Source organism: Hippocampus comes, unplaced genomic scaffold (assembly GCF_001891065.2).
Source record: "Hippocampus comes isolate QL1 unplaced genomic scaffold, H_comes_QL1_v1.1 scaffold539, whole genome shotgun sequence".
In the NCBI taxonomy this organism is placed as follows: Eukaryota; Metazoa; Chordata; class Actinopteri; order Syngnathiformes; family Syngnathidae; genus Hippocampus; species Hippocampus comes.
Window position 1 is genome coordinate 9,100 of NW_017804753.1, and position 14,117 is coordinate 23,216.

Consider the following 14,117-nt stretch of genomic DNA (forward strand, 5'->3'; position numbering starts at 1 on the left):
ACCACAGTGCACAGTATGCGTTGTTTTTTTTCCCCTCAATTCATTCCTCCCCTACTGAAAAAAAAAAAAAAAGGTTCTGAAACGCATCTATGTAAAATCTCTCTCTCGATCTCTCTCTCTCTCTGTCCTATTTAGTGAGACTTGTTCATCTCGACTGCCTTAGGGTGTCAATGACACAGCTCGCTTCCGAAACCTCGAGAAAGTATTTTTAAACGGCAAACAGCTCCCGTGAGAATACGAGCACGCCTTTGAGCAATTTTAGCAGAAGTGTAAAAGCACCGGTAGGGAGGAGCAGTTCTCCTTCCAGTTTAGTGCGGCGACATCTTCCGAGAACATGATAATGCACGGTGGCGCACCTGTGACTAAAGACAGGAAAAAAATAGCCGGACAGTCTTGTGTATTTGGCTTAATGCATTAGAAGAGCAAGGTGGACAATTGAGGCTTGAAGTGCTGTGCTGGTGGGTGAACGGGCGGCGCAGTTGTTCCCGGTACAGTGAATTAGACGGGGTCGCTTCGCTCTCTGTGGAGTGCCTGGTAATTTGCCAGATGTAGCAATTATCGGTAGCTATGGAAACCGTACTTGGTCCATTTTCTGGATTTAGCTCCTCTTTTGTGTGACAGAAAATCTGTTGGGGGCGGGAGGGCTGGTGTTTTAAGAAAGGTCCTTTGATTGCTTGATGATGTCAGGGAGCAATGATGGAGGGTTGGAAGAAGGATGATTATTTTTATTCTTTTTTTTTTTTTTTTAGTTGCAAGAAGGATGTTTTTTTTTTTTTTAAGGGATGTTGTCAGCGCTTACTAGAAAAGAACATTGCTCACTCTGTTTCTCTGCTTGCTTGCTAGAAAAGAACATTGCTCACTCTGTTTCTCTGCTTTGTGTAAGTTGAGTCAGCTTTGTCCAGGGGTTGTAGGCTGAATCAATGCTGTACAGACGCATGTGCATGGCCAACACATGAAACAGCTGATCTGAAGTAGAAAAAGAAACTGCGTTATTTTACAACAACAACAACAAAATAAGTTCCTATATGGACTCTTAAGTATCTGTTCAGATGAAGAACTAAACCAGACGAATTTATGGCCATGTTGGCTCGTTAGCTGAAACACTCATTTGAGAACGACTGTTCACTGGCGCTAAGGTAAGATGAAGAAAAACATTTACAATAGCAGGGAGCCTAATTTTTCATTGTGTGAAGCAGGTAAATTGAACTTACAATTAAAAAAAAAAAGTTCAATTCAGTTTGAAAACAATTCCATTTGTTGGGAGTTTTAAAAAGTAATTCAGCAGGTGCACAACCAATTGCCGAAGGGAAACGCAAACAGAAAACCACCCAGCAATGCTAATCTTTTTTATTTTTATTTTATTTTTTTATGTCTTTCAAGGAATGTATGCGACCTGACTGCAGAAAGTGCTCCACAGTAGGCCTTTTGTCAAGCACCAATACTTGGAGCAACACTGCCCCCCACAGGAGTATTTAGGCACAGCTAGAGAAAGTTATTTTTATTTCACCTCATTTAAAGAATTACTGGTAAATTGATACTCAAAATAGGAGGACTGTTGTGTTTTGTTACATAAAAGCTAAAGTGACTCATCATTCTTCAGATTTAAAAAAAATGAACAAATAGAAGAGCATCACATATCAAGTGAGGAGTGATAATGAGTTGAATTTAGTTGGGTGAACTAAAACAAGAAAAATCAAAAATATACATCTAAAAAGTGAACAAGACCTTTTACGATGTAGCATCAAAAGCTCAGGCTCCCAATCACACATGACACCTCTTGATGTGATATCAGGAGTAACTGCATGTTCAGTATCTGGCTCAACAGGACAATTGAACCAAATATCAAATGTACAAACGTTTGTGCAACCCTTAAAGAATGATCTGCAATTTCTACGTAGGAGGTTACAAGGCACCGTTGGAGCATACCGGCCATTTAGCAGCAAATCAGTTCCATCGCGAAGAGCCGACACTTAATGCATACCAACGGAATGAATTTGTGAGCATGGCTGCTTGGTTAATGTAGCTCAGACAGCTCGATTGTGAGCCTCCTCGCAGCCACTCAGGGATGACAGGCCATTTGTCTGCAGAAGCCTCAACTTTGACAGGTTAATTTCCAAACTAAAAATACTGCACACGGCAGCCTTTCATCTGCAACATCCACACAGTTATCTGCGCGAACAATTACAACGGATTGTACTTGGAGATTCAAGTCGTGAGTACGTATGTTTGCACAGGGATAGCCACGTTTCTCCGACATACGCCCTTTTATCAACCGTGACACCTCGGGCCATCAGCGAGGATTAGCATCTCTCCTTGACTACCATTGTTAATGGATCTTTTGTTTCCTTTTGTCTTTTTGTGGCGCAGGAATGACACAGACGGATGAGTTGGAGGTCGCGATCAGACAATTTGTTATGTTCGGTCATCGAATTTTGCATTTTACACCTGTAAAATGACGAGGCTGATCATTTATGGATGGACATTTTCCTGAAGCAGGACATGACATGTAAAATTCGGTCATGCATGACATTCCGGTCGGAAGTATCATAAGAGAGTGTGAGTAAAGGCTTACTGAGACACGAGCGCTTGGCGGCGGCACTGGCACCACCACAACACAAGTTGCCTCCCCGGTGCACAAGTTCTAATTCCAGGTTGGTCCTGCGGAGGCACGTTTAGAAATAGCATTTATTGAATACATTGATTTATGTATTGATTGATTACACATGCAAACAAACACAAAACTCCCTCCCGGGAAGCAGATTGTATATTTTACATCATTCATTATGAACTGGACGTCACGTCACGTCACACCCTCGCCCCTCCCCCACTCCCTCATGTGCTCCAAGAAAGAGATGCAAAGTACAGACACATATGGAGGGAACACAGACGTTAAAACGTCTGGATGCTTTGCTTTTTAGCCCCACGTTGCATTTTACATTTTCCGCACAGTATTTTAGTGTATGAAAAAGGGAAAATGACTTTTTAACAGGAATCTATTTTTCATCTGATAACTGTATTAAACAGCAACTCGAGAGCATTTTCACTGTACGTCTGCGACACTGAATCAGACATTGTTGACCTGCATAAAAACCCTCAATGGGGCTTAATTCTGACCACTAAACGCAACCTTTAAGACTACACAGATGCTGAACATTGATAGGTGCAACAAAAATAAAAAAAGATCGGTGCACAGTCTCCCATAAGCCATTTCTATGGCCTGCAAAGTGGGGGCCAATTCTCGAGTTTTCCTGAGAGCGGGGGGGAAGAAAAGCAATTTCAGATAGATAATGCAGCCACAACAAAGGTCCATCTGGCTTTTGCTGATAAGAGCAACCCTGTGACAGAGGAATTTTCCACTCCTCAGGCAATTTGCGCTGCTCATTGAACTTCAGAGAGCCAACAGGCACCCATACCATTGTTGTATTCGGGGCGAGGGGGATGAGGGAACCACGGCAGTAGGTGAGCAAAAGGTCTCGGTGGTGGCACACCGGGAAGCAGAGACGTTTTTAGAAATACGAGCGTGACCGAGCAGAATTCCCAAGGTCAACGAAAAGACTTGCACAACAATTTGGGTCGGTTACAAAGAAAAAAAAAACAATCAATCTCTGATAGGGTTAGTCCATGCATTCTTCTGGATGAGTGTGTAAAATATTTTCAATGACAAAGTGTGAAATATTATTGGCAAGATGTCCCCCCAAGACCATCACTTCCTCTGGATGCCGTGGCCAGCTGTCCAAATAATTATGTCCATTCAGTGTCGGTCCAGAGTGACTCTTACCTCGCCAAGGAGTACATGAAGAGGAAATCGTTGTCAGGGGAGCCAGGGTTCTTGCCATAATCCATGTACTTTTTCTGAGTGGTGTTTTTAATGTCTTTGATGACCGACTCCATTTCTTTACTCAGGTTGGACTCCGTCTGAGAAAATACAAAAGTCCCCCTTTCATTCTATACCGAAGGCAACGCAATTGAGCTGCTTAGGGGTCAAACGCCGCGCGTGACTTACTGGGAAAAGGCCGAGGTTGTCCTGAAGAGCTTCCACTTCCTTTATAAGCACACTGGTCTTCTTGTTTGCGGGAGAGTGCCATGCACCGGTCTCTGAGCCTCGCCCGGGTCGACAGGGAAGGACGCTGTTAGCAAACTGTCTACATAGCGGGCAAGTAAATTCACCCTTGTCAACAGAGAATCCCTGCAGGACCTGGTCGTTCTTAAAAAAGGAAAAAAAAAAAAAAAGAATAATTAAATGTTAGCTGATCACTCAAAAGTCCAATGACACGACAAAGACTCAATAAGAGGGCCAAGCGTTCGTTCAAACCCAATGGCCTCGCTAGCTCATGGATGGTGGATCACTTGATTAATGATGATAAATACAAATCGACAAGCATCGATTGTCTTTCCGTCAATCAAAAGCTCGAGCAAATCCACCTCGCGTCACGTTATGAGGACAAGCATTTTCACTTTACCCTCAGAGACTCCATATATGACTTGTGGCAATCTATATGCAAAGTGTGCCCGCAGGTCTGCACGTAGACGCCCCCGTCCCAACCTATTGACACCGACTGCAGGCAGGAGCTCTGCAGCATTGAAAAGGAAAAAAAAGATCACGTTCAATATAGATCTCATCAACCCTACGTACCGCAGTCCAGCATCTTGTGAATTTCATGTGGGTTGGAGGAACTAATGCATGCTCTAATTTTTCTCTTTTTTTTTTCAACAAAAAGAAATCCAAACGCCTCCAAGCATTCCAAGTGTTTTTTTTTTTTAACATCATGAGAAAAGCTAATGCCGTTTTTCCGAGTCACCCACATCCTTGAAGAACCGCTGTAAGAGGGTGAGTCGCACGTCATGAGCCACAGCACACGTGTCAGCAGAGTAAATGTGCTCTTCGTCGCTGGTCGGGAGATTCTTTGCCTCTCCGCTCTTGCAGCGATGTCCAAGCACTGGAAAAAAAAAACATTTTTCGAGGGATCACTTATTGATTAGCATTTCGACAATTTAAAAGGTTTCCTGCATATTCGAACCTCTCAACCTGAACACTTCACCTCTACTATGAATTCAATTTCGAAAGAAACAAATGACATCGTTTTGGGACGACGTAAATCCAAACACATTTGGAAAATATGCTGCAGTACCTGACGAGGCCTGCAGGAGAACAACTAAGCCAGCGGGTCTGTCCTCTGTGGAGGGTCCACTCTGCCCGCAGATCACACAGTCATAAAGAACTTCTGACTCCATCATCTCAGACGTTCCCAGGTCCATGGCTGCTTCCGTTTCTGGTGATTCTGGCACAAATGAACAGAAGAGGCACATTTGACCGACTTGAGTTAAAGTGAAAAGATGATGCGTACTTAATCTTTAATTACACACGTTTTACCTGACTGGACATTCGATAATCTAAATGAGTTTAAATGTGAAGAACTGCGTTGACGAGTGAGTATTGAGCATAAATGTCACCTTGTGTTGATTTATGACTTGTAGGGGAAAATAGAACTTAACAAAAGGTCACAGTGGCAGCTTTTGCCTCAGGCTGCCTCGGCGCTTGTGCTCACACACTGAAGGTGAAATGACAGGGCAACACGAATTTCATTTTTCAACATCAAGGCCGCGTACCTCCGGAGTGTACAAGTGTCGTTTCAAGCAATTGATTGAAAATGTCTCTTGCCGGAGCTTGTTCAAAGTGCTTGTGGAGTAAATCGAATTACTCAACATATCTGGTTCTGTTTTGTGGTGTCTCTTGTATAGCAACTGAATCTTGGTATCATCGGTCTGAATGATAGGAGTCTTGAATAAAAGACTGCAGATTACATTTCAAATGATGATCGAAAACTACACTTGATGAACAGCAAACACGAACGGGAAGACAGCCTTTGTGGTTCAATAAAGACGAATTGCTTCCTGGCTATGCAAAAATGACGCCCACTTGGATTTTGTAATAACTACCGGTATATCTGTCATCGGTCTGAATGAAAGGAGTCTTGAATAAAAGATGGCAGATTACATTTCAAATGATGATTAAAAACTACACTTGATGACAGCAAACATGAATGGGAAGACAGCCTTTGTGGTTCAATAAAGACTAATTGCTTCCTGGCTATGCTAAAATGATGCCCACTTGGATTTTGTAATAACTACCGGTATATCTCGTCCAATTTTTCGACGCGACGTTGTCGGAAGGGCGCAAACGCAGCACAGCGGGCTTCGAGCAAAGTCACAGCTCAGCGGAAAGTGTGTACACAGAGGTCACAATGGTCCCCGTCTGGCCAGAGCAGTCATTCGTCATTCACTAAACATTCTGTGTCAGAGGGGCCCTGGGAGTCCGGCCCACTATTAGCACAAACATCCCCTGTGCCCCCCACCGGCAGCCTCCGACTCGACAACTCGCATCTCCATTTGTTCTAACAGGTCACAAGCTCACCTCGCATCAACTTGCGTTAGAATATCTCTTGCGGTCCCCAGTGTTGCCATCCTACTGTAATAATGTATCGAGTGCTTTATTATGGTCTTGTGCATCGCATAAAGAGAAGAGGAAAAAAATAAATAAATCAACCCAAACAGGAATTCTCCTTACCAACATCCATAGCTGTTTCCATGAAACTCTTCTGTCTGGAGGCAAATTCAGCAAGCAGCTTCTGTTGCCTCTCTCGAGCCCTCTGGCGCCTGAAGGAAAGAGTAGGAAAGGAAATATCATTTGACTCATATGCAGCTCCAAGGCGCAAATCAAGAATTGAAAGAATTTCAAAACCACACGGTTGTCTCTCAAGCATTAAAAATGACACTTTGCATTTTAAAAGTTGGGGAAAAACTGACAAGCGGATATGATGTATTGTACGGCGCCACGGGTGCAGCTGTGGTTGTTTTGAAAGTGTGTTGCGATGGATTCAGATCCAACGCTGTCGACTCACAAGCTGACTTTAAATTAAGTCACTAATTTGGGGGGGACGTAAAAACACTGACGGCTCGATCACTTTAAGCTCGTTCACTGATGGCTTAATGAGTGGCTCCTCATTTCACTTTGGGATTAATGCGGCTGCAAACTGATGGTTGCCGTGGGCAGGGAAAAAAAAAACAAAATAAAAAAAACTTCAATGGAGAGCCAACGTACTAAATCTTAATCATGATTGGAAAAAAACAAAATTGGATAGTTTGGCAGCGTTGGGGATTATGTATGAAACATTTTCAGTGTTGAAATACTCAAGATAAGATGCCCATTTCACTTTAAAAATGCATCAAGTGAAAGTGGACGATCACGAATGAACATGAATTTCCTTTTTCCTTCGCAATACATGACGATTTAAGTCCTCGATGATAGTCTCAAATACTCCTCTTTGGGGAGGGCAAAGTGAAGCCAGATAAAGCGCCGCGTTCGACAAACAGCAAATGGCACGAAAAAGAAAGGGCGTTACCTTTCTTCTTTATCCATGGCTTTCTTGTCTGTCGGACTGTTCTTTTTTGGCGGCACGGGAGGATGCACCTTTCCACAAATGTCTCGGATGCTACGCTTGATTTGGCAGCTGCGCGTGGCCGCCTTGGTCAGGATTCGCTCGATGGCTGTAATGCCATCTCCGTGAGCGTGACGGCTCATGTCCATACTATCCAACCAGGATTCCGACAGCGAGTTCTGCTTGGATGACAGCTTCTGGTGCAGCTTGACCAGGAGGGACAGCATGCTCTCTCTGATCTCCAGGATCTCCGTCACCAGCTGCGGGGGCGTACCCGGCGGCACCCAGCGCGTCGACGAACTCTTGGGCCTGACGACCATGCTGGCCTCCGAACTGCTGCGGTTGATTATCTCTTGGAACTTCCTTCGGCGCTCCGCTACAAGGCTGAACACCTGAGCTTCACGTAGGTTCTGAGATGATAGAGAATTATTTTTTTATTTTTTCATGAATTGAAATTGTGAAATCTTCAACTTGAACATTCCATTTCTTATACAGCTATTGTGCAAATTTTATTAGGTTGTACTCATGCACCTGATTGTTCAAGTCAACTTTATTGTCAAATGTGCTACATGTGCAACATACAGCACAGATGAAATTTCTTTCCTCTCAACCACAGGACAGAGAGGAGCCGCTGCGGGTGCGCGCGTCGCCATCAAAAGTGTGGCCGTAACATGTATTCGGTGAGATTTCCTGCGATAAAAAGCCGCATGGACAAAAAGGCTGCACCAACAAAAAGTATTTAGAATGCATTTACGTTTCGTGACTTTTGAGTGCGTGTGGCTTAAAACGGTGGGGCCTGGCATGGTGAGTGACGTGGGCGCCAATGTATAAGTGTAGAGTTGACTTTTGTGGCGTTAGGTTAGCAGCTGGCTCCTATTTGTTAGCTCATGTGTGTGGTGACTTTGGACATTGTCTTTGACACATTCTCTCCTCCTAACTCACCAACGCTGTGCTAACTTATTTCTACACAGAGTGCTGCATTAGTCGGCAACAACATTCGTCCATATGGAACTAGGACAACGGTGAAGCTTAGCATCGGGAGACGTTGCTTTGACTTTTATTGTCATGGAATTAATAGCTATTGAATTAAACGTTCTGCTTTAAAAAGAACATATGGCATAAGGTACAAAATGAAACCATATCATGTTCAAAACGTGCTTCACAGCACAGAGCGTACACTCCACTTCTTATTCCGCCTGCACCTGGGTGCGCTGCTAAATCACCAGCTTTCAGCCTGACACTGATAATAAACCCGAGGACTTAGATGGATAGGAAGGATGCTTCATTACCATAGTCAAAAAGGTACAATGCACATCAAAGTCAAATTAAACATCTCGTCTAAAAATTCTGCCAACATTTCTTCATCATTCTTGTTGATAGCGGTACAGACAAAGCCATTACCCGGGGAGTCATCGCGAAGCGCACCTCCTATCTGAAGGATAGCAGTGACCCGACCTGCGCTGCACTGTTAAATAAACATACATCATATTCCCCAGACACGGCGACATCAATCACGCTGACATGCAGTTAAAAAGCGTTTACTCCAACCTGTATTACACACATAATTAGTTTCAGCAGTTGAGGGGCGGGGACGGGGGGGGACTGCTGATGCGTGGCGTCATACACAAACCACAGCACGCGGGAAGGCCCGACTTCGAAATGTGAACGGCAAACATATGCGCAAAAGAGTCTTTCAAATCATCAAAGGGCTACAAACGGCTACCTCTCTCCAATTGGCTGAAAGACGCCTGGAGTTCTGCGAAGTGAGGAAAGCACAGCGAACAACAACAACGATAATGATGAGACGCAGATCCCAACTGGCCTCCTCGGTAGATTTTAGACTCTTTTTAAGAGATGATTCCAAACCTCGAGTCCTTTACCTGGCCATAGGAGGAAGCTTCTGAGCTGGTGCTGGGCGGAGCCTCGCGCTTCACTTCGGGTGCCGTCTCAGGAACTCGAACTCTCACAAAGTTGATGACATGGTGCAGGTTAGAGATGAGGTTGGTGCCGGGGAACCAACTGTCGTGACAGTGCTCCTCGATGCAAGGCTCCTGAATACATGGGAGGAAAGGCTCAGCGAGTCCCATTTGGTCCGCATACTTTGGAACTGGTTGACTTGGCACACGTGCCGTATGATACCAATGCGCGACAACTAGAGAAATCTGTCTTGGAATTTGATCGCTAAGTGTGAAAAGGCAATTTCGGTCTTGCATTACAATGCTAGTAGCGACATACAACTACTTCAGCTGTATCCCTGAATGCTGAGGTATGCTCAGTGGTCTCTACGAGAATCAGATGGCTTCATTCAGTTACAGTTGGCTCATGTAATTTAATGTCAGAAGATTTGGGCTTCAAGCTTCACGATGCACTCATGGTTTTAATCTTATTTCAAATAGGGAGTTGTGCATCAGTTACGAAGAGATGTAATTGTCATCACAATGAATTCTTGGAGTTAGCACTTTGCTGTGAAGAAATTCCTTTTTTTTTTAAATTAATCTTCAGCCATTCAATATTCTAGCTATTTTATATCCCGACTGTGAAGAAATTCCTTTTTTTTTTTATTAATTTTCAGCCATTCAATATTCTAGCTATTTTATATCCCGTTCGGTCCGATTAAAATTTCTTTAAACGATCCTTTTTTTTTTTTTAATGACTCCCACCCCACATTTTACCTCGTCTTCTTTGCTGTCTTGAACCTGGTTGTCCAAGCCCAGCTCGATGAGGTAAAGCACCATGCACAGCACATGTTCAGACATATTCTGATGATCCATCCATATCTTCAAACAAAAATAAATAGAAAAAAGAAGGTACATTATATCTTGAGCTTGCTTCAATACAGTGTGATAAAACATTTTTCGTGCATCGTGATCCAGTGGTTTGCACAAATGCTATCTGATGTTTCTATATCTAACATCTTCTGCATCACGTCTTTCCTGATTTGTGACATATGAGTATCAAATAATAGTTACGCCACATTGAAGGCCTAACTGTCAAAAGGAAGCTCGGCACGGATGAGAGCAACAACATCGTATCGTACAGAACCGTGACTGAAGGGCTTGCCTTGTAAAGGAGCGTGAATATCACAATGTGCAGGGTCTTGCAGTGCAATAGTTGGATTAGGCCTTTATAGCACGGGTGCAGGGGCGTCCTCTCCTTGTATGGAGGCCAGGGGTTACCAGTGTGAATTCCAGACTGCTTTAAACTGGGTGACAATAAATCCCCCAGAGGAAAAGAGGAAAGCACAAAAAAAAAAAAACAAGGAGTTACTGAAACAGCCATCGTTGCATTTAAGTTTTCCAGGTATCATAAACATGAAAAGAAAAAAAACAAAAAAACGTCAATTATTTTTTGAGAAAGTGTCTTGGAGGTAAGGATTGTTGTCAAACTATGTGATGTTTCAATATCTAACATCTTCTGCATCACGTCTCTCCTGATTTGTGACACATGAGTATCAAATAATAGTTACGCCACAATGAAGGACTAACTGTCAAAAGGAAGCTCGGAACAGATGAGAGAAACAACATCGTATTGTACAGAACCGTGGCTGAAGGGCTTGCCTTGTAAAGGAGCGTGAATATCACAATGTGCAGGGTCTTGCAGTGCAATAGTTGGATTAGGCCTTTATAGCACGGGTGCAGGGGCGTCCTCTCCTTGTATGGAGGCCAGGGGTTACCAGTGTGAATTCCAGACTGCTTTAAACTGGGTGACAATAAATCCCCCAGAGGAAAAGAGGAAAGCACAAAAAAAAAAAAACAAGGAGTTACTGAAACAGCCATCGTTGCATTTAAGTTTTCCAGGGATCATAAACATAAAAATAAAAAATAAAAAAACATGTCAAATATTTATTGAGAAAGTGTCTTGGAGGTAAGGATTGTTGTCAACTGTAACATTTAAAGCAGGGGTGTCGAACTCATTTTTGTCACGGGCCACATTGTAGTCACGGGTTCCCTTCGAGGGCCGTTATGAATTTTGGAAAACCATATAAATGTTTAATCACCACCCCAAATATCACATAACACACAGCACACAACAAATTGATGAATAACTTGTTTTAAAATCTGAAGTCAAGAATAATGACTGTTATTGTGGATTACATATGACAGTTTGAAACTTTGGTTCAGATTTTAGCAAGCATCATGGAACTCGACATGCTTGATTTGCTTTCGCGGGCCACATAGGATCATAAACATAAAAATAAAAAATAAAAAAACATGTCAAATATTTATTGAGAAAGTGTCTTGGAGGTAAGGATTGTTGTCAAACGCCTTTCTCGAGTCGCCACCCACCGGACAGCTATGTTCCTCCATATGTGCATACAAATACATGTTCTGAAATGACTGCACGAGAAAGATCAAGCCAGTTGTGAATTTGAAATGAAATGTTGACAAGCAATCCAGTCAAAGTCAGCAAACCTTCAGAGAGAACAGTTTGAGAAAAGAATACAATTCCGCTGTTGAGAGCTCTGTGTGCGAAAACGCGCTGGAAAATCTCAACTTTGCACAAGCAGCAGCACTACCTGTGACTGGAATGTGCTTTGCTGAAGTCAAGAATAATGACTCTTATTGTGGATATACATATGACAGTTTGAAACTTTAGTTCAGATTTTAGCAAGCATCATGGAACTCGACATGCTTGATTTGCTTTCGCGGGCCACATAGAGTGATGTGGCGGGCCAGATCTGGCCCCCGGGCCTTGACTTTGACACCTGAGATTTAAAGTCATCCACTTGGAGAATGTGACGACTTTCTTGAGGCGCCACCCACCGGACAGCTATTTTCTCCATATGTGCATAGAAATACATGTTCTGAAATGACTGCACGAGTCATCAAAAAGGTCGAGCCAGTTGTGAATTTGAAATAAAATGTTAACAAGCAATCCAGTCAAAGTCAGCAAACCTTCAGAGAGAACAGTTTGAGAAAAGAATACAATTCCACTGTGTGCGAAAACGCGCTGGAAAATCTCAACTTTGCACAAGCAGCAGCACTACCTGTGACTGGAATGTGCTTTCCGCCGGAACAGCATTATATCTTTTAATTCATGTAGTCACTTGTGTCGCATAAAATCATAAAACGGCTTTCCGCTGCTTAAAAGAGAAACAGGGTCTCCCGCTATTTTTTTACAAGGTTCGAATTCTATATATCAAAGCCAACCGGCAGTGCCGTCTGGCCCGTTGAAAACCTCAAAAAGGCGACGACGGTGTGAAAAACAATTAACTATCGGTGATCCGTCTGTATTTTCAATTACATCGACATCCAAAAAGGAGAACCATTACACAGAGGTTATCTTGCCCCACTACCACGGCAAACGCTACAAAATGACTGCACGAGTCATCAAAAAGGTCGAGCCAGTTGTGAATTTGAAATAAAATGTTAACAAGCAATCCAGTCAAAGTCAGCAAACCTTCAGAGAGAACAGTTTGAGAAAAGAATACAATTCCACTGTGTGCGAAAACGCGCTGGAAAATCTCAACTTTGCACAAGCAGCAGCACTACCTGTGACTGGAATGTGCTTTCCGCCGGAACAGCATTATATCTTTTAATTCATGTAGTCACTTGTGTCGCATAAAATCATAAAATGGCTTTTCGCTGCTGAAAAGAGAAACAGGGTCTCCCGCTATTTTTTACAAGATTCGAATTCTATAAATCAAAGCCAACCGGCAGTGCCGTCTGGCCTGTTGAAAACCCCAAAAAGGCGACGACGGCGTGAAAAACAATTAACTATCGGTGATCCATCTGTATTTTCAATTACATCGACACCCAAAAAGGAGAACCATTACACAAAGGTTATCTTGCCCCACTACCACGGCAAACGCTACACCGCTTGAGTTACTATTCGGTAGTAATGGCATTTCCACTCATTCCGAGATCATGAGGAAGGTGAACCCCAAAGATTCTTCGTCACAGCAACTGACACATTTGTCTGGAGTCCGCAAAACAAACAAAGGAGATTTCCTCGATTCGATTACAATTTAGCCTGAAATATTGATTTTATTTTTTTTCCCCCCGACAGCTATTTAATTGGAAGCAACTCTAGCACCCAATAGAGCTGACCTTTTCTTATCATGTCCCTTCATGAACAGATGAGATAGGTGACCCGGCAACATTGACTTGAGCATGACGGGTTTGGTGTCGCTCGAGAAGGCTTAATATGAACACTAAGGATAAGTAACGCACTATTGTTAGTTTAAATACACATTAAAAAAAAAAAAGTACATCATATATTTGAAGGAATGTAGGGTGGTTCAACTTACAACGCTGAATATCGATCCATTGCGGATTGCACGTCACGTCGGTACACGGTTCTGAGGACAACCATGATGGGGTCAAACTCATTCTCCCACACTTCCGCTGTTTGAGAAAAGGGAACGAAATGTGCTTTGGAACAGCTGCTCCTAAAGTGACATGATTGTATTTCCCTCATAACCTGCTTCCACTTGAGCACGTGGAGGAGGGCTGCCACCATGTGGTCGGATGAGGGCCAATAAAAGTGTACAGTGTTTTCCCCAAAACGTACCGTGCCAAGGCACATAGTTGAATAAAAAAATAATAATAATCATAATTTAAAAAAAAAAATGTTTCAGAGAAAGTTGCTAAATTGAGAGAATTTTTTCATGAGGCCTTCACACCGATGTTACTGGTGGAACTTTAAATTACAGTACGTGAAGACCAACAAGCTAGTCAT

General features: G+C 43.0%; 1 protein-coding gene across 1 annotated transcript in view; it reads right to left on the reverse strand.

Moving 5' to 3' along the window:
* The window catches only part of ubr3 (ubiquitin protein ligase E3 component n-recognin 3), a 29,893-nt gene that overhangs the window by 7,183 nt on the left and 8,593 nt on the right, over positions 1–14,117 (reverse strand). The window contains exons 18-30 of the mRNA XM_019875805.1: positions 13,687–13,963; positions 10,994–11,135; positions 10,109–10,213; positions 9,317–9,487; positions 7,401–7,846; positions 6,566–6,654; positions 5,130–5,279; positions 4,804–4,937; positions 4,461–4,571; positions 4,004–4,204; positions 3,779–3,915; positions 2,573–2,658; positions 864–966 (exon numbers count right to left, since the gene is read on the reverse strand). Of these exons, the coding sequence (XP_019731364.1) occupies positions 864–966; positions 2,573–2,658; positions 3,779–3,915; positions 4,004–4,204; positions 4,461–4,571; positions 4,804–4,937; positions 5,130–5,279; positions 6,566–6,654; positions 7,401–7,846; positions 9,317–9,487; positions 10,109–10,213; positions 10,994–11,135; positions 13,687–13,963 (2,152 nt within the window). The remainder of the gene's footprint in view (positions 1–863; positions 967–2,572; positions 2,659–3,778; positions 3,916–4,003; positions 4,205–4,460; positions 4,572–4,803; positions 4,938–5,129; positions 5,280–6,565; positions 6,655–7,400; positions 7,847–9,316; positions 9,488–10,108; positions 10,214–10,993; positions 11,136–13,686; positions 13,964–14,117) is intronic.